General features: G+C 34.2%; 1 protein-coding gene across 5 annotated transcripts; it reads right to left on the bottom strand.

Moving 5' to 3' along the window:
- Positions 1–540: 540 nt before the first annotated feature.
- On the bottom strand, positions 541–18,155 carry LOC7469590 (eIF-2-alpha kinase GCN2). 5 transcript variants are annotated; one of them, XM_024605536.2, is made up of 30 exons: positions 17,934–18,154; positions 17,666–17,852; positions 16,915–16,983; positions 16,769–16,828; positions 16,579–16,684; positions 15,793–15,897; positions 14,802–15,206; positions 13,902–14,072; positions 13,688–13,774; positions 13,485–13,571; positions 13,279–13,390; positions 11,519–11,636; positions 11,196–11,250; positions 10,685–10,851; positions 9,947–10,131; positions 8,860–9,008; positions 8,474–8,723; positions 7,543–7,825; positions 7,369–7,462; positions 6,083–6,163; positions 5,914–5,970; positions 4,409–4,540; positions 4,246–4,329; positions 2,936–3,044; positions 2,727–2,863; positions 2,098–2,205; positions 1,802–1,887; positions 1,596–1,698; positions 1,390–1,512; positions 541–1,125 (listed from the first exon to the last, which is right to left on the bottom strand). In XM_024605536.2, the coding sequence occupies exons 2-30, from the start codon at positions 17,800–17,802 to the stop codon at positions 1,015–1,017; spliced, it is 3,771 nt and encodes a 1,256-aa protein (XP_024461304.2). In that variant the 5' UTR covers positions 17,803–17,852; positions 17,934–18,154; the 3' UTR covers positions 541–1,014. The 5 variants fall into 5 exon arrangements, with proteins under 5 accessions (XP_024461304.2, XP_024461305.2, XP_024461306.2 ...); XM_024605537.2 differs by having other exon boundaries at positions 17,666–17,830; XM_024605538.2 differs by lacking the exon at positions 17,934–18,154 and adding an exon at positions 17,073–17,353 and having other exon boundaries at positions 17,666–17,789.
- Positions 18,156–18,808: the final 653 nt, after the last annotated feature.

The following is an 18,808-nucleotide window of genomic DNA, read 5'->3' as shown; positions in this document are numbered from 1 at the left end:
GTGGTGGACCTGGTGGTGACAGCAAGGAAAACTACGACTTTGATGGCAGTGGCCACTAGGGAAGCGGTTGCTATGGCAACCCAAAAGTTAAGAAGGTGGAAGTCTGTTTAACATAGTAAACAATTTAGTTCCTATTTAATCCCTCTACCAAATAATGCTAAGTGATTCTTCAGCTTAGAAGACAAATTAGGTAAAGAAAAAACAAGATGAATCTTTTCTATCAGTATGATCTTCGTAACTCAGTTACCTGTATTTCCTGTAATTTTTCGATAACACTTCAGTACAGCACTGCTTAAATGCATGGATCAAAAGTCAGATCATATGCTTAGATATTTTCAACATGCAGCCACTGATGGATTTGATTTCCAAGCACTGCGCAGTTGAAAACTAGATATCTTCGACCATTGATCTTGAGCTCTCTCTGCTACTCTAGAAAAACAGGAAGAATAAGCCTTTGCCGGGCCGAATCAATGTCTAAAATATTTCAAAATGAAACTCGTCCTGGGTCTGCAGGTTATTATATCAACCCGCTAGGCTAGATTTAATAACAAAACATAAACATGTGCCTTTTTGCTTTCTCATATTTTCATAAATCAATTATATTTTACTTTACATATCAAGTTTTCTTGTGCATTCACAATGCTTGTTGATGCCTTCCTGGTTCCTACTCCGAGAGGAATTACTATGCTGGAATACCATATATATTTACATATTTATAATGTACATCGATCTTTTGATTATGAAACTTCAAAATTGCACTATTGAAGTCCTCGAGTGAGAAAAATCTACATCTGCAAAACTTTCTCCTGAGCAGATTGTTGAAGAAGAAAAATTTGTCTGTAATGTACTAACTGTAAATTCTGTTGTGTTGTGTAAGATAAACTTCATGATCTTTCTCTTGGGATATTTGGAAGTTGATCTCCAGCATCTTGAATCTTTCTCGATTCTTAGAAAGTTGTGATGGATCACAAAACAGCTAACAAAAACTAGATAAAAATTGCCTTTGATGAGCGCCTAATTCCAAACTGAGGGGTTTCTAAACAGTGTTGCCATTGCATCCAACAGAAACCTGACAAGCTTTTCTCTTGCAACCTCCTTCTCCTTCTTAAGTTCGATATGACGAACCTGGAAATATCAGTCCATGAATTAACAGTTCATCTTCACTACATCAAGATTACTTAAACAGCTCAAAACTGGAAAAGGAAAGGAGAAAAAACGCTTGAGGGTTCCCCCAAAGACTTGGTCAAAGTTGACAGCTTATGCTAGCCAAGGTAAGTGAGGTATGCGTATCTTACAGTGTTCGAGTAATTTATATGGAACGTTGCAGTATTAGAGCATTCCCCCATATAAAATGCAGCAAAGTTCAGAACAGGTTTTGATCATTATTACCTTGACAACATCTGTTCGTGATACCCCTGCATCTGTTATGATGACAAGGCATCTTATATCATGCTCACTTGCATATTCATACTGCTCTGTAAGGCTTGGATCAGGTTGTGGGACAAACTCAGCCTGGTGATCATAGACAAACAAACCAATTAGTACAGTGCAACTAAGACATTTGAACAAGCACGGCACAGTATTTAATTTTCAACCTTAATATTCCCTTCCCATAATTCAGAAACTAATTCCATGCGCTCAACCAATAAACCTCCTCCTCCTCTTGAACAAACAAGAACAGCGGTGGCAGCTTCATTTCTGCAGTAACAAATGGCAAGACAATATCCACTCTTGCGACTATAGTTAAATATTAAAACAGTAGATTGGAAAGAAAAAGAGGAGCAAATGAAGGAAACTGCACCTAACAGGCTTGAACTCTCCAGGAGAATACTGAATAATTGTCTCTAATGCAAGGCTGGTGCCAACAGCACCAGGAGGACTTGCTCTCTGAATAAAAGAAGACAGAAACATTAACAAAAATGCACACTTCACATAAGAATTATGCTTCAAAACTATAATCTATGCCACACTGGACAATATCAAGTTGTCTTATCAAAAACAGATGGCTGAACTACCCACACATGATAGATATCAGTAAATGCACAGAACTGAATGGAAAGATGAGAAAGAGGGGAAGAAATAAGGAGAATGACATACATATTCATTATCCCACATTTGATGCAGCAAATAGTCATACCGCCCACCAACAGCAAGCAATGCGCCTTCATTAACTGATCCAGGATTGTTCTCCTTAGTTAAATATATCTGGGCAAGGAAATAACAACTGGTTATCAAAACTATCAGCCAAAAAAAAATATATGCATATAGTTATTAAGTAGATATAGAGAAATCAAACAAAGAAAGTGAGTCAGGAGCCATGCCCAGGCCTAGAGCAGCTCCGCGTATCCTTCAACAACTCCTCTCCACCAAAATGATTATATGCTTTTTCACAATTAGGCCATTGGAATTAGCTTGTAGAATAGATAGTTCAACTCGCCAAATTGGAATTAAGAGATACCATAGATTATGTGGAGCATAATTGAACTAAAAATTATGGTACGTTCATACTTGGGCCACAAGGAATCTGCATGCATCTAGGTTGGGCTATATATCATCTGGAATGATGAAAGATTCCACACAATCACTAGGCTAATAGTCACTATCTCAGAGACAGAAACACAAGATAACTATGACCAACAAGCATTAGAAAGCAGTAGTAAATAAGTATTCTGTATGAGCATATAAAATATTATACTAGTATACACGTATGACTGCAGCTAATTTACCTGAAAAAACAAATCTCTATGATAATTTTCAGTTGGTGGCATCAGAGCATTTATGTACACATGGTTCTCTATCTTCCAAACCCTCAAATGGATAAAGAGGTCTGATAGCTCATCAAGTGCCTTCCGGATACGATTATCTGCAGTTGTATCAGAGCTAAGTAAAAGTTATATTAGATATTAGATGAGCAAAGCAGAAACACGCTTTGTACCAGCTGGCAGAGCTCCCCTTAACCGAGGAAGGGCCTGGTCTGCTGCTCCACAGAACCTCAAACCAACAGTCTGCAACCTATTCACAACAGCTTCTGCTAAATTTAATTCCTGAAAGAGATTGAAATTGGGGGGGGGGGGGGGGGGGGGTGCACAGTTAAATCGCTTTGAATTGTACTATTGGTAGAATATGAACTGCAATATTAAAAAACATGGCTTTGCCACTGAAGATGAATATTCTGCGCGTCATGAGCCTATCAATGTACCAAGCACATTCAAGTGAGCAAACAAAAAGGAAAGGGATGCAAATTGCAATAACACAGCAGGATAGAATGAGAGAAAAAAAAGATCACTCCAAAAAATTGAACAGAAGTCATCAAGAAGATATGAAGCCCAAACGAGGACAGATGGACCTAGCTTATAAAATACCTTACCAACATAACACAGTACAAAATAATACGAAGACACTGAAAGCATCAGAAGATGATTAAGCATACAAGGAAACTTTGAAATTATATGTTTACTCGGTTAGCAGTGTGACAAGGAGGGACCATTAATTATTTTCCATTCAGATCTAAGTTTCTCAGAGAAAAAGGAAGAAACACTTTTCATGGTGCTACATCATGTAAACCCTGACATTTTCAGTAAGCATAAAAATCAAACGGGTGAATTATATTAATAATCAAAAGTCAGGAGCGCAAAATGGCTGCAAAGACTATTTAAGAGGAATGAAAAACTAGAACTTAAACAAAGTCATGTGCCTTAAATAACTAATTTCAAATGGCCTAGCAAAAAGATATAAATAGGCATAAGAACTTCTAAAAAAGAATGCTACAGTTGCTTGAATAGCGCTGCTGTATTGTCCATGACAGAGTACCCTGGAGTACTAGAGAACTGCTCCAGTTTCTCTGTAGCAAACTTTTAGTTTTTCCTTTCAGCATTAGTTCTCCATGAGCTAGCAGTATCCCCGAGTTTAACTTAGACTTTCCAAAATCTCTTGGGTTCAAAAACAAAGATTTCCATCCTTCCATTCTCTATTTACCTAAATAACTTGATACAAAATGAACATTAATAAACTCAAGATACAACTTCTGGAGGGAGCCCAAACTTTGGTATTCTTCTACCAATAAGCAAGCAGATGCTATTTTCCCTAAAAGCGTTCTTAACCGTGTACAAATCAAAGATAAAAAGAAAAAAACCAAAATTCCCACAGGACAATCACACGGACCGAAGGAGGATAAAAGTGATACTGGCATTGATAAATGATGGAGGGTAATAAATGTTTTAAGTTGATTTGTGACATTTATCAAACCTGCAAAAGCTGACGCCTAATAACTGCCCATTTCAGCTTCCGTTCAGAGGATTGGGGGCGCAAAGAACCCATCAGAGAAAGAAGCTTCATTTGAAAAGAAACATCTGTGAGGTCATATTTGACATACCCAATAATGCATCTCATATATAAATCAACAGAATACCTCTGCTACTTTCTGCCTATGCTCTGGCTTGATTCCTACCCAAGACCAGATAGCATCCAGTAGGTCCCCATGATTTAGATGAATATCACAAGAATCTGGGAAAAAGAAGCGAGTTACGATGTCCATTGTCACCTGAGAAATAAACAAAAAATTCAACGAATTCAATAATGAAGCATTCTAAAAATTGTAAATACAGTGAAGAGACTAGTTAATGAAAGATATATTGCATGTAACTTTTATCAGTCACTCCATGACATTGATAGTTGTGACTTATTCTTTTTATATAAACCTTTATTTGATGCAACTTCTTGCAACAGTATGCCAGGATTGTAAAAATCCTAAAAAACCACTAGTTCTTTACATAGAAACCTTGATGCAACCAGTTTTCAACTATCATTTTATCCTGTGTTAGAAATGGTCTATGGAGGGGTATTATTGAAAAGACATTGCCAAGTCTTACGAAACTATACAGAAACTTGGTGTTTTGTTAACTTAAAAAGATAGTAACCTCAGAAAAATATTATTTAGAGAGGAAACTAGATTACACTTATCTTCATGAAGTGGGAAATTTACAAGTATTAAAAATACAAAAATGCAGAATAGCAGAATTTGAAACCTTGCATGATTGCATAAAGTATTCTCTCGATCTAAATTACATGGCTTTTATTAGATAGTTTCAGAGCATCTCAGTTTCACTCTCCATAGGTTTCAAAATATGACGTAAATCTTTCCCCAAAGGTGGTAGTGCTGTTACTATAAGATCAAAACAAGTCAACTTTTTATCATACACAGAATAACTTTACAATTGGATGAATCCTATTATCCTAGTCACAGTTGTACAGGATGCATAGTTGTCATCAATAATTGATATTAAAAATTCACATTTTTACATCAGCTCCTTTCAACATGTTTTTGAAAACAGATACCCCCCCATTCTCAGAAGACAAGTGAACAGAATAGAGAAGAATTAAAACGACATATAACTCAACTCAGCTTTAGCTTCATTCAGTTCTACTGTGGACTAACAAGAGATGAGAACTTGCAAAATAAAAGAATGGGTCTTGAAAAGATACAAAATTTAACTGTCAACCCACCACCCGACACACATCCAGCCTCTTCAGATAATCTTTTTAACTAGCAAGCTAAATTTTTTAATTGTCTTTAATCCATCTCCATCCTATATGAACTTCATCAACATTTATTTATTCAGAGAATGAAATAGAAAGTAAAAATTCTTCTAAGGTGTCATTTTATTTAATGTATACTTAACCTTGCCTCATCAATCTCCCTTTTATACTCAAAATCTCTCTATCAATTTCTTCGATTGGAAACCCTATTTCCATAAGTTCAAATAGGCTACAGAAATTTTTCTGGAGTCCCATATCAGGGACCTTGGCAGATGCTTTAGTAAAATCTCATCATTACCTCCATAAAGACAAGTTGAGTAGTTTCACAAATATCTAAAGATTATCCTGGAAAAAACCAAAAGATAAAAAGAACAGTACCTTAATAGCCTCTGCCTCTGTCAGAGCTGATGCACCTCCAATAATGTCAAAATCTCCCTATTACATAAAAAAATGCATAATATTCAGAGTTCTGACAAGCAAGTGGATGCAAAAACATTTGATCATAGATATTGCAGATGACTCGCTGGACAAATATTAAAATCTGTACCTGGAGATAGCGATTTGGTGGTGAATGACCAATTGCTCTTCTAAAAACAGATGATATTTCATATCGTTTGAAAGATGATTTCTGTAAGAGATAAAGTACAAGAATGGTTCACTCATTCCACACTGACTTCTTTTAGATGATTAACAATATATTAATTGAACAGTTATGCTGAGATAACAAAGAGAAGCATGTGTATGGAGATGCTTTGCTGGGATTGGATCTTGCACAGTTCATCTTCAGTGATACATCCTAACTTTTGAGAACTTGTCTGCACACAATGTCAACATGTTCTTGAACAGAACTTCATTCTACATCTACATCCCAGATTATGTTTGTAGAAATAACAGTTGGCAATTTTACATTTATTTTAAGCTCATGATAACAAGTCGACAGCGTGCATATTTTTATCCAAGTTTATCCCTAATAGGCCCCATCCTGATCTCACTCAAAAATGACAAAAAGTAAGGGATGATGCTAAAATAATTTGAAAGTAACCTTTTCCTCACCATATTAAGATAACTTCTTTCATTCAGTATAAAACCCATGTAAACGTTTAGTTTTCAGTACTACTACTACTTTAACAATACATACATGTAAAAACAAAATAAATCCTTGCTAGTAATTATTTCATAATCTTTCTTCCCAAACAATTATAAAAAAAATAGCGTGCCCCTCTACTATTCAATTATTCAATTCAGATTTCCTCCCACTGATTGATAGAAACTTGTAATAATGAGTGAGAACAGTTAACATGTCAAACAAAACCCCTAAGGTTTTTTGACTACCATCCATCAGATGAGTCTCCAGCTCTAAGTGACAGGTTTATTTTGTGCAGCAAACTTTTCAAGTCTGTTCATTTCAGAGGCTTTGTAAGGAAGTCAAATTTCCCAAATTAAGGAAAACTTTCATTCAATAAAGAAAGAAGCCCTATGCAATATGTTTATTAGGAACCATAAATGAATTGGAATTTTTCAAAACCAATATCATTTCCACTTTGCATATTTTAAATTAAATAAAAAGTACTCCCTGATTTTGACGTAGATTGCTAAACCCTGGTGATGCCAACTCCCTCTAGGTAAGTCATGGTTCAGAACAGTGTGCAGCTAACAAGGAAAGTTGAGAGAACGTAGAAAACAGAAAAAAAAAACTACAATAGAAAAGGAAAAAGGGGATAGTCTAATCAAACCATGAGAAGATAAGCAACTCCCTCCTTAAACTTGTATGCCAATTTACAATTATCATATATATGGCAAGAAAACAATGTCAAACAGTATGGAGTTTGGTACCTGGTTTGCAATAAGCCATTTAACAAATGGCAGACGCAGCTCATGACAAAGTTCGAGCAAATCTCCCCCATGGGTCAAAAGTTTTACAGTGTTCCTTCTCATGCAAAACCATAAGTTAGAACCAGCTCTAACACTATACAAGAACGATGACAGAAATATTTGGGTAGAACTAACCTGTTAAATTGTGGGGAATCATCCAATAAGCGCACGGGTATTATTTCCAGATGCTTTGCACAATGTAGTTTGAACACTTCTCTAACAATTTCAATAACACAATCACGGAGCTCAGTGTCTAAATCTTCAAGCTGGATACAGGAAGTATCATCTCTGGCAATCCTCAATCTACCAGCACGTTGATGTTGGTTTTTCATGTGTAACATCTCTTCATCAAAGATAGCATTCACAACTTTATCATACACACTTCTGTCCTCAGAAGTTTGCATTGTTCTTAGCATATCTGAAAACATAAGGCAAAAGGGCAATAAGTTGAACTGATTAATAAAAAGCTACATGATCATTTCAGAAGACATAAAATTCCATATTTGTCCAAAAATAAAATGTTAAAAAAAGTGGTCCATAAAAATTCATTATAGATTCTAAAGTGCTTGTAATTTCACAGAGATCGCTCCCTAGCAGTAATCATACTACTTATTTGAACTTGTAAGAAAAAAATTCTGGTATTAGCGCACCACTTTTAAGAGTTATACAAGTCTTTTGTGCCCCATTCATTTGATGGAATTGTGACCACAGATTTTAAATTCCTGAGATTTGATTATCCTCTATCGCGGTACATTCTTCTTTTTCTGATAATACAATTCCATATATCTAAATACATTCTTGAAATTCCTCAGTTTCTGTTATTTTTACAAATTCTAACATTCAATTCTTATGAAAGTCAAAAGGTACAAAAAAAAATTAGAAATAAGCTGAGAAATGCAAGTCCAAATTTTATCATCCTTTACCATGATCTCCAAGTTTCCCTTTCTTCATCTGTTAAGACAATAAATCCTACTTGTCCATCACAATAATATTGTATGTAATTTTCAAAGACACAAATGAGCAAATGAATACATACACACAAGAATACGAAAAAAAAAATACTCACTATCTAACAACTCGGATTCCATTCTTGGAGGAAATGCATGCTTTAGAAGATCTTTGGCAGATGGACGATCTGATGGACTTGGAGACATTAAGCGCCGCAACAAGGATGCTTGCTCTGGAAATTGAGCAACCCATGAGGGAGGAAGCTCTCCCTTTTGTTTCAGATCAGATAGAATAACATGTCTCTCCATGGCTGTCCCAAAAGGGTGCCAAACCTCAAAAAACACAATTCCTAAGCTGTACATGTCAGCCTGAAATGTAGATGGGTTAGCAATCTTGCAAATAATATCTGAACAAAATGTATTACATGACTGCAAAATTGGAGCTTAAGTAGCATGATGACTAATGCTGAAGATTAAGTTGAAGAAGCTGCCACCAAAAGTTTACCTTTTCATCAATCTTTGGCCATCCTTGCTCAATTTCAGGAGCAGTATAAAAGTAGGTTCCAACTTGACCAGTACCGTCCATTGAAACTCCAGCTGTATCTGTAGGCAAAGCTGCATCATGATCCAGCTGCTCCAATTCCAAGAACTTGGCTGAAACCACAGATCAAACGTCTGTTAGAAAATGAACAGAGATATTCCTTTTTATTTTATAATGGAATTGAGATATTGCTTGATCATGAATCAATGCATGCCCTCATCGGTATAAGGGAACCAAATTCTTAGTTGGATGTGGTGAAAGCTCCAATTATGAGTGCTTACACATGTGCACATCATGGTCAGGTTAAGAACTTCAAAAGGCACCTGTGGTAAAAGCTCCAATTATGAGTGCTTGCACATGTGCACATCATGGTCAGGTTAAGAGCTTCAAAAAGCACCTCCTTTCTTATCATGTCCAACGAGACTTTGGGGGATGATAATAACACTCTAAAAATGTTTAACCAGAATCCCAATATGTCACCTTTGTTTCTTATTTTGTATCAAAATATGGGATAGTGGGAGTGTGGTAAAACTTTTTGGAGTGTTAACATCATCTCCTTGGACATCTTTTTTTATTTGTTTTACTGTTTTTTCACTGGAGGATTTATTGCCAAACTGAAAGGCCATTACCAATGTAAAAGACAAAAACATTTCCCTCCTAGAATCAAAGTTATAACATGAAATATTAGAATTTTCTGGTGTTAATTGTACATTATAAACACTTGCGATAAAAATCTGGGTCTTGATTGACCAATTTTGAGTATTTAAACTAAATATGAGTCTGAAGAAATTTTTACTTCATTAAAAAAATGTGATTAGAATTCTCTTCAACTTTCTAGCACCAAGTAGTTCTTGGTAACTTTGTAGCCATTTTATAACATAATCCAAAATTGTCGATTGGTGCAATCCAATTAGCTTCTTTGCAATTGATTTCATCTTTTTGGCACATCATATATTCAAGAGAAATACTCACAATTGCAACCGACATAAGTAATTAAATAGACAATAAACTCTTGTACTCGCAGAGAAAGAGAATTGCTCCTGGATCTTACCGAGACCAAAATCTCCAATTTTAATATCATTCCGAGCATCAAAAAATATGTTATTAGGGGTCAAGTCTCGATGAATGATTCCTTGTGCATGTATGTGTGCCAAGCCTTCCACAATTTGCCGACATAAATGCCATGCTAAGTTTTTGTCAAAATGATTATATGATTCAAAAACCTGGCGGAGAGTCCTTCCAAAATCGAAAGCAATGAAAAAAAGAAAAAAAAGGAGCAAGGTCAATAAAATAAGTGAAAACAGTAATAAAACATGCAAAAGCTCTTTAGTTTCATAAATTTATAGGATAAGAAGAATAAAGCAATAGTATTCCTGACAATTATGGCAAAAAGAAAAATCAGAACTCAAAAGCAGTTGATAACTTGAAGAAAGTGATTTGCTATTCAAACTGCATAAACAAAAACAAGAAGAAGTTACAACAAAAGATTAACAACTATAAGCACTTCAAGATGAAAAATAGGTAAATTTATGGAAAGTCTGTATGAATTATAGACTTCCTTTTATATTCATTACATGGATAAAAGGGATAAAATAATCATATGCTCAAAGACAATTTTGCATTTCATGCAATTTTTTCACTGCAAATTCATGAAAGTTTATTTTTTTCTTCTCATTTAAAACAAAGGAGAAACTAACCTACAAAAATGAATGATGAAAAATCATCTAAAGAATACTATAAAGGATACAAAACAAGGCAGGAAAAAATTGAAGTGAAGAAAACACGATACCTGGGGCAAAATTCCATTTGAATGTACAGATACGTTGATTCGAGCTTATTCTCTTGCCCAACACCAGCAGAGCTTGCACCCTTGTAGCTGAATGTGGAGCTTGCTGCAGTAGCAGAACCCCAAGTGGAGTCACCAAAAATACCAACAACTCCTGTTTCAAACCATGCCTGGGAAGTTTCACAAATATCACAATCATCATACAGGCCTGAAAAATATAACAGCATTGTTTCCTGAACCTTACATTTCTATAGCCAAAACTAATAGTATGTCACTTTCAGAAGCTGTATAACCTCTTTGCCATAGAAAATTTAAGCAGCATGCTGAATTAACACATCCTATAAATTTCAGAAAAACTCATAACAATCTCGTATCATTCTACAAGTGACCAGTGACTGTCTTATACATTTTACATGTATGAATATCTTGACATGCTACACTTAACCAACAAAGACATGATTGTGATTCTTTCCTACTCAATAATCCACAGAACAAGCAGAAAAGAAAGTTATACCTGATAGTATCGGACAACATGCTGATGCTGCAAACGTGAAAGGGTGGCTACTTCCCTAAGTACCTCGCGATGGTTGGCACAAATCTTAAAATAAAATCAAACATAAAAAAAGAAAATGTACTGCAAACTCCAAGAAAATTTTACATGATCAGAACACAAAATCAAGTTTCCACTCCACTTTTAATTTGGAAAAAAAAAACAGAGGGAGTTCTATTGCACCAAAAGAGAATGATGTTTCTAGGGAGTCAAAAGAAAAGAAGACATGTTGGCATTCAATAAACCTTGAGCACTGACTTCCACTGCATAATCTAAAATAAATTTACCTCAGGATTCGATCATTAACAGGCAGGGTTTTGTCCTTGAGGCGAATTTTCTTCACCGCATACTGCCTTCCATCAAGCTTATTTTTGCACAATACAACATGGCCAAAACCACCATGACCTGTTACCATTCATAAAGGAAACTCTAAGTAAAGCATAAATATGGTATCTACTGAACTTATGGCCACAAAAAAGGCATATTGCAGTTTTGTAATGTCAAAAAAGTTTGTAGACGAATTGATGCAGACAGGAGTAACACAAGGACAGCAAGCACAAAGAAAGACAGAATTTTGCTGAAAAGGGATCACACAAAAACCCTAATTCAAAACTTTATTCAACTCCTTAAATAAACCCAAAAACCAACCTAAACAAACCAGTAAACCTAAAAATAAAGGAAAAGTAATAAAAGTCTTAAACAAACTAAGAAAAATAAAGTTATTAAGCATATTATTTAATTTCCTAAACTAAAAAGGAAATAATAAAAATAATTTTCCTTAATAACCTCCTGTGTCACAAATGTAATGTCAAAGTATTCAGTCACAACAATGCCATGATGTTTCATAAAGAAGCATCTAGTAAATCAGTAATTAAATTTTCAAGTACATAAAAGTCTTGGTCAAATAGTAAAAACACATTTATAAGCAAGCATCTTCATAAAGTACCTATATGTCAGCACCTAACATTCCACCTTTCTATGATCTCACATAGACATATGTATATAAGCCCCATTTGTTTGCTGGAAATTAGTTTCCTTTTGGAAAGTGAATTCTGGGAGAAAGTGAATTCCAGAAAAGTATTTTCCGATGTTTGGTAGTTTAATGGAAAATAAGTTGGAAAACACTTTCCAGTGTTTGGTTATGTTATGAAAAATGAGCTGAAAAATAACTTATTAATGTTTTATTTTTTTCAGGTTTATTAAAATAATAAGGAACAAATCTTACAAATTAAAAAGTTGATGGGAATGAAATTGAAAAAAAAATATAATTTCATAAATTATCTCAGATAAAATAAATAATAATCAAAATAATAGAGATCAAATAAAAAATAAAAAAATTGAAAGATGAAGAAATTAAAATAATAATAATTAACATTTCATAAATTATTTCAAATAAAATAAGTAACAATCAAAAGAATGAGGACCAAATTTAATAGATAAAAAATTTCAATAAAAAATGATAAGGAAAAAGCAAATAGCAATTATAAAAATAAGGACCAAAGTTAATATAAAAATTAAATTTTAAGAGATGAAATTAAAAAATAAATATTGAAAACAAAATATATATAGCAATCAAAAGTTTGAGGATCAAATTTGATATAATCAGCAAATAATGACATTTCTAAATTTTTCACAACTTCCGGAAAGTGTTTTCCGCCCAAATTTTCCAGGAAAACACTTTCCTGAAAACCAAGCCAAATTTTCCTTTGACTGGAAAGTGTTTTCCGTTGACCAACTTTCTTAATGGCAAACAAACACATGAAAGTTTGAAAAGTGTTTTCCCGGAAACCACTTTCCGGAAAACAAACACAGCCAAAAGGGAAAACACTTTCCTGGAAACCAAGCCAAATTTTCCTTTGACTGGAAAGTGTTTTCCGTTGACCACCTTTCCTAATGGCAAACAAACACAGGAAAGTTTGGAAAGTGGTTTCCCGAAAACTACTTTCCGGGAAACAAACATGGTCATATATCCACAAAGAATTCAATCAGTATCTAAATAAACTCATAGAAACACTTGCACACACGCAGATATGGAGGATTATAATACCAAGGGGTTGCAGCTCTTCAAAGTCATTCAGATATCGAGAGCTTGGGAGAGATGCACTAGCCCCTCCTAAATCAGAAGTAGGTTTCCAAAATTGAGATACTCTAGATGAGACCTGGATAAAATTAACAGAACAGACAACAATGTGAAGAACAATTTGAAATCAGTTTCCAGTTGTCAAAAAAACAAAGACAGAGAGAGTGGCGAACCGTATGTTGATGGAAAACATGATCAAATGTCTTGTTAAACGTTGAGGATGGTTTAGAAGCTAATTCCCGTACTGACTCAGGAATTATCTGCACAAGGTTATCCATCATCAGAGAACATATTTAAGAAAACTTTGACTTTTCCCAGACAACAAAAATGACTTCGTTTCTTTCTGCAAGACAGGAAGACATATCAGATTACATACACCTAAGTTGCAGAGTTCGGTGGTTATTTGAGGTAGAGAATCAACCAATTCTCCTTTTGAGGCACAAGCAAGATGAAGAAGATGAACCTAACGAAGAAGCAAAATCAGTCCATAATTGAAGTGGAAAGGAATAACCAGTCCAGACTCTTCAAACAGAAAAGGTAAGGAGAAAATATGAAGAGTATGATTCTTATCCCAATAATAAATGAAGTACCATTATAAGATCCTTTTCAATAGTTTGAGATGCTTGATTAAACCCTAAGGAATTCGATGACAGTGATTCCCAAGGCTCACTTTCAAAATCTTCATCATCATTGCTATTGTCACCATCGTCCTGGTCATCATCGTCTTCTAACCCATAGCCATGCTCCTCGAGAAAAATACCCTATAAAAGTATGCAGTATCTTTGTCAGTGAATATTACAATACAAATTTGACCTTGAATTTGAAGAATGATGACAAATAATGGTAGTTACTATTTCTTCAAAATTGGTGGTCTGTTTGTCATACATTCTTTATTACAGCACAACAATTGAACTACTTTGCGCAAATCCATGGTTTATTCAGGCACATTTATGAAATGCACAAACAATTACCTTTTCTATTTTCATCAAGCTCATCTCCATTTTCAAGAAGCAATCAAAAGCTGAATTGTACTTTTTGCCCAGAATTTCAAAAGTTGTGTCTTGGTAACCTAGGATTTTTATATTTTCAGTGCTTATTTTACAAAACCTGTCCATCAAGGATGGTTTAACTCCTTTATAATTAAAATCTTTTCATAAGCAATCTATTGGAAAGGCAACAAAGGAGGTGCCACCCACCCATTCACAAAGCATTAAAGCTGCACAAAAAATAAAAGGAGAGCAGTGCATATACTCTCTGATTTTGACCCATGCATAATCAATAATAACTATAATGAAGAGCCCAGTGAATATCTGAAAGCTAAGAAAATTGACAGCACTTCCTTAATCACCTCATTGTTTTAACAATTTGGTGTTGGTTATTATACACATTTAGAAATGATATATCCAAAGAAGAGCATTAAAAGAATGGAAATATCGAGTTTATATGAAGAACAATGGAATCACAGAAGTAACATGTTCAATATTATTCACCTGCTTCTCCCCTTTCATGTCAATTCCTGCCAATTCCTCCACTAGAGATCTACTTGAATTAGAAGTAGATAGGCCCTTATTTTCATATTCACTTTCTTCTTCAAGGGTATCCAACTTGGCAATAGGGGAAACCAACAGACCTTGCTTTGCCTCTTGGACTGTCAATGGCTTTGTAATCTTATCAAGTTTCTTCTCCTGTACCTCATATCCAACTTCTGAATGGTCTAACACATGGGATTTTAATTCATCCACAGCAAGACCCCAATGCCATGACTCTCCACAGCCACTGAAGAGGTCTATGAAACCATAAACAAAAGGTCCCCTGGATAAGCAGCTCTTGTTACTAGAAACTGCAATGTCCTTCTGAAACAACTGAATGCTGCTATTAATGGATGAGCACAAAACCTACAGAAGAAATGAATAAATTAGAGCACATGTAAACAAATAGAAAACATAAAGAATGAACAATAACATAAAAAATTACAGGATATATGACACTGCTATGACACTTTTCTTCTTTTGGACCTTCATCCCACCCCTTCCCCTTAAATCACCATTGTGTTTGACTTTGTTATTAACACTTTGTTATTAAGTGTTGCTTTCTAATCTTCACTCTATGCTATAGTTCCACCCAAAAGGAACACTCCTCAACTCTTTACATAAAATGAAGACCTAGAAATTAAAAACAAAATTTTCTAATCTGAAAACATAAGAAATATAGGACAGCCATATGGTAAATAATATCAATTCCCCAAGTCTCCGATCATAACAAAGATTAAGAAAACACCAAACCAGAAAATGCTGATAAACAGACATTGATTCATGGAATAATCATGACACAAGAAGAGCCAAAACTAAAACAAATCAAAAACTGAAATGTATGGCTTTGCAAGTGAAAGCATGGAAGCAAACTAATGAATTGATAATAAATATATGGCATATTGATTAAAAAAATTGGGAAGACAAGAGGCAATTCCATGTCATAGCTTACAGGTTCAGGTGCTGGAACCAATGGAGCTATTTCTGAGAGGAACTCTTGAGCAGCCTCCACCAGATTGAAAATCATTACTCGTCCTTCTCGGGCATTAGAATTTGCCTTAATCGAAAGAGATTTGCAGTAAGAGAAAGGCAATTCAATTCAACCCAATAAAGTGAAATGTTGGAAGCAAAAACATAAATGTGTATTTGTAGCAAATAAAATTAAGTACATGATAATGCATGTATATGTATGCGAAATTTAGAATAGTTACTTAAATAAATTTGAATTTATTTAAGTAAAAAATTGAAATGTTGGAAGCGAAAACATAAATTTGAATTTCAAGTTTAAGTTTAAGTTTAAGTTTAAGTTTAAGTTTAAGTTAACAAAGTCATTAAATAACCCTTTGCTAAAATATCAAAGAATCACACAACCCAAAAACTTATGTTGTAAGGTGAAGATCAGAGGTAGGCTTTAATATCTTTAGCATGCCTCATGCTGAAGCACATTAACCATAAAATGTTGACTGGGCAAAGGCCTACCACCCTATTGTGTTGAATAATAAGTAAATAAATGAAGAGGGTTTGAGGATTTGAAATCCTGACCACTAGGTCAAAGAGGCTATCATACCCTGTGAAAGAACCCCTTGATCCAAAAACTAAAGCTATTCGGTGAAGTAAAGGATTGGCTTTACTATCTTTAGAAAATAGACGTGAAGGCAACAAAAAAGATGCATTCAGGATTGCAGATTATGTGCACGATAGTATATTGCCAATCAAGCTCAAATTAGTCATCCTTTACCTGGTCATTTAGGAGAGAGAGAAGATTATCTGCATCACATTTTGTCAAACCTTTTTCAGGAGTAATCTGCAACCTTGGACACTTGTCTGGGTATCCAGGCAAGCACCTGATTAATAAGTTAAAGTAAAAGGGTATGAGAAGACATGTGTTAACATTAAACAAAAATAACAGTAACCAGTGGATCACCAACCTGACTGAAAGCAGAGCTGAAACGTCTAGATCCTCATAGCCCATATCTTTTGAGTAAGGCCTGCTCAAATTCAAACATAGCAAAACACAATCAAGACAAATCATATTTCATGTAAAAGTTTGAAAAAATAATGAGATAAAATGAACCTGAGCTTTATGGTGATTTGTGGAGGCGAGTCTGAAATGACCTGGCAATCTTCTTGAAATATTGCATTCCTAAATGCATACAAGATTAGAATAAAACACAAAGACACAAGTGTGAAAAGTAAATCCTTATATAAAATGAAAGCAAAAGTGGGCACAACCTGGACAAAATTCTGATCGTATTATGGCCATCAAAGTAATACTTTAAATATAGGAAAAGTTTAAAGGTTAAAGCTTTTCTTCCATTTGCAAAGAATGCCATAGGCCATCATCAAAAGGTATTATTTGAATTAAAAGCATCCCGAAAAATATGAATGAATAAGTAGAACCTGTCCTCGGATACTCTTTAAATCCAAACACTAACAATTTCAATGCACCAAAGGTCCAAAACCATCTCAATTACAGTTGTAATGATCCTCAAGTGAATATCCGATTCCAAAACCTATTCAAATTCGTCAGCAAAATATAATATTATTTGTCGTCTGAGCCCATATTTATGGTGCATCCCATTAGAAACCAAGTCTAAATTTCAAATATTTTTAAGGCAGTGAAGATCACCAACTTGAAGCCTTACACCCTTCTGTTCCAAAAACAACATGCTGAAATTCAAACTTTTGAACCAAACCACCAAGTACACCAAAGCATCTTCCTTTGGCTTCCAAATCAAAATATGAACTAGAAAAAACAATGATCTAGTAGAAACGAATATATCTCTAAACAATTCCATTCAAAATTCCAGACAAAAACCACTTACAAGGCAGTAATCTCTTCAGCAAGAAGCTCATTATCATCTAATGCATTAAAGGAATGATCTTTTGATTGAGACCTTCCTTTGCTTCTCCTTCCACTCCCTCCTCCTCCTTTCTTCTTCTTCTTTGAACTATGACCCATTCTTCAAAATCCCACAAACCCTTTTCACCTTGTACTCAGAGAGATTCAATCTTTCAACCAAAAATGTAAAGAAATCAATGAATTTTCATAAACCCAGAAACCAAAATGCCTTAAAATCTCTAAAAATAGACCTGTTTTTTCTGTCATAAAAAACCCATGAAGCCACCAAAGTTTCCTCCTTTTTAAAGTAAAAATATATATATAATTTGTTTGAAATCAAAAGAGATTGCTTAAATTAATTTGTGCTATGAGAAAAGTGGTATTTTGGGGTGAGATAAAGAATTGAAGTTTGATTTATATACATTACAGCTGTATTGGTGGGAGCTTGGAGGCTGGTTTGTCTAGGCACTAGAATTTGATTTGTTGGATTCTCATATTTTATTTATTTATTTACTTATTCATTTTTAGACAGCATTATGCATGTTTGTTATATTCCCATATTTTATTTATTTATTGATTAATCTCAGTTTAATTATTTTAATTATTTTTGTAACATTTTGATATTAGATTGGATGAGCTTTTATCTTGGATAGCATGAATTTTTATTTTTTTTGGATAAAATAAAAACATTATGGGTGTGGATTTTGAGCTATAATAACACTGCTATCCTTTCAAAACATGACAAGAAATCCATGGTGGCTTTTTCCTAATGGTGAAAATATTCTCAAATCAATTTTTACACCCAAGATTGATTCCAACTTTAAATAATGAAATGGGGAATAAATTTCCTTACAACCAAGAATTGATCTCCAAGAGTATTTCCATGTTGAAAGGTCCTTGTTATGTTAACAAACTAGCATCATGGCATCTTTACACTGAATTTGTGGCTACGATTTTCATTGGTTAGTGTTCTAGAGCATAAAAAAAATAAAAATATATATAAATATATTAAATTGAATAAATAAAGATGAAATTATTAAATAGATATGTTTATATAATAATTTTAAAATGATTTTTTATACTCTAGAAACATAAAATACAAGAAGTCATGTTCTTATTGTTTTTG

This window comes from Populus trichocarpa, chromosome 7, assembly GCF_000002775.5.
Source record: "Populus trichocarpa isolate Nisqually-1 chromosome 7, P.trichocarpa_v4.1, whole genome shotgun sequence".
NCBI classification, from domain to species: Eukaryota; Viridiplantae; Streptophyta; class Magnoliopsida; order Malpighiales; family Salicaceae; genus Populus; species Populus trichocarpa.
The sequence above is the reverse complement of the archived record's forward strand: the minus strand, read 5'-3'. Positions and strand labels throughout refer to the sequence as shown.

Coding starts and splice junctions, on each gene's coding strand:
- LOC7469590 (XM_024605536.2), bottom strand. CDS start 17,802: ATGGGTCATAGTTCAAAGAAGAAGAAGAAAGGAGGAGGAGGGAGTGGA. Junction 5,971..6,082: donor CACCAAATCGCTATCTCCAG/GTACAGATTTTA, acceptor TTTATGTAATAG/GGAGATTTTGACATTATTGG. Junction 4,541..5,913: donor CAGAGGCAGAGGCTATTAAG/GTACTGTTCTTT, acceptor TTTATTTCTCAG/GTGACAATGGACATCGTAAC.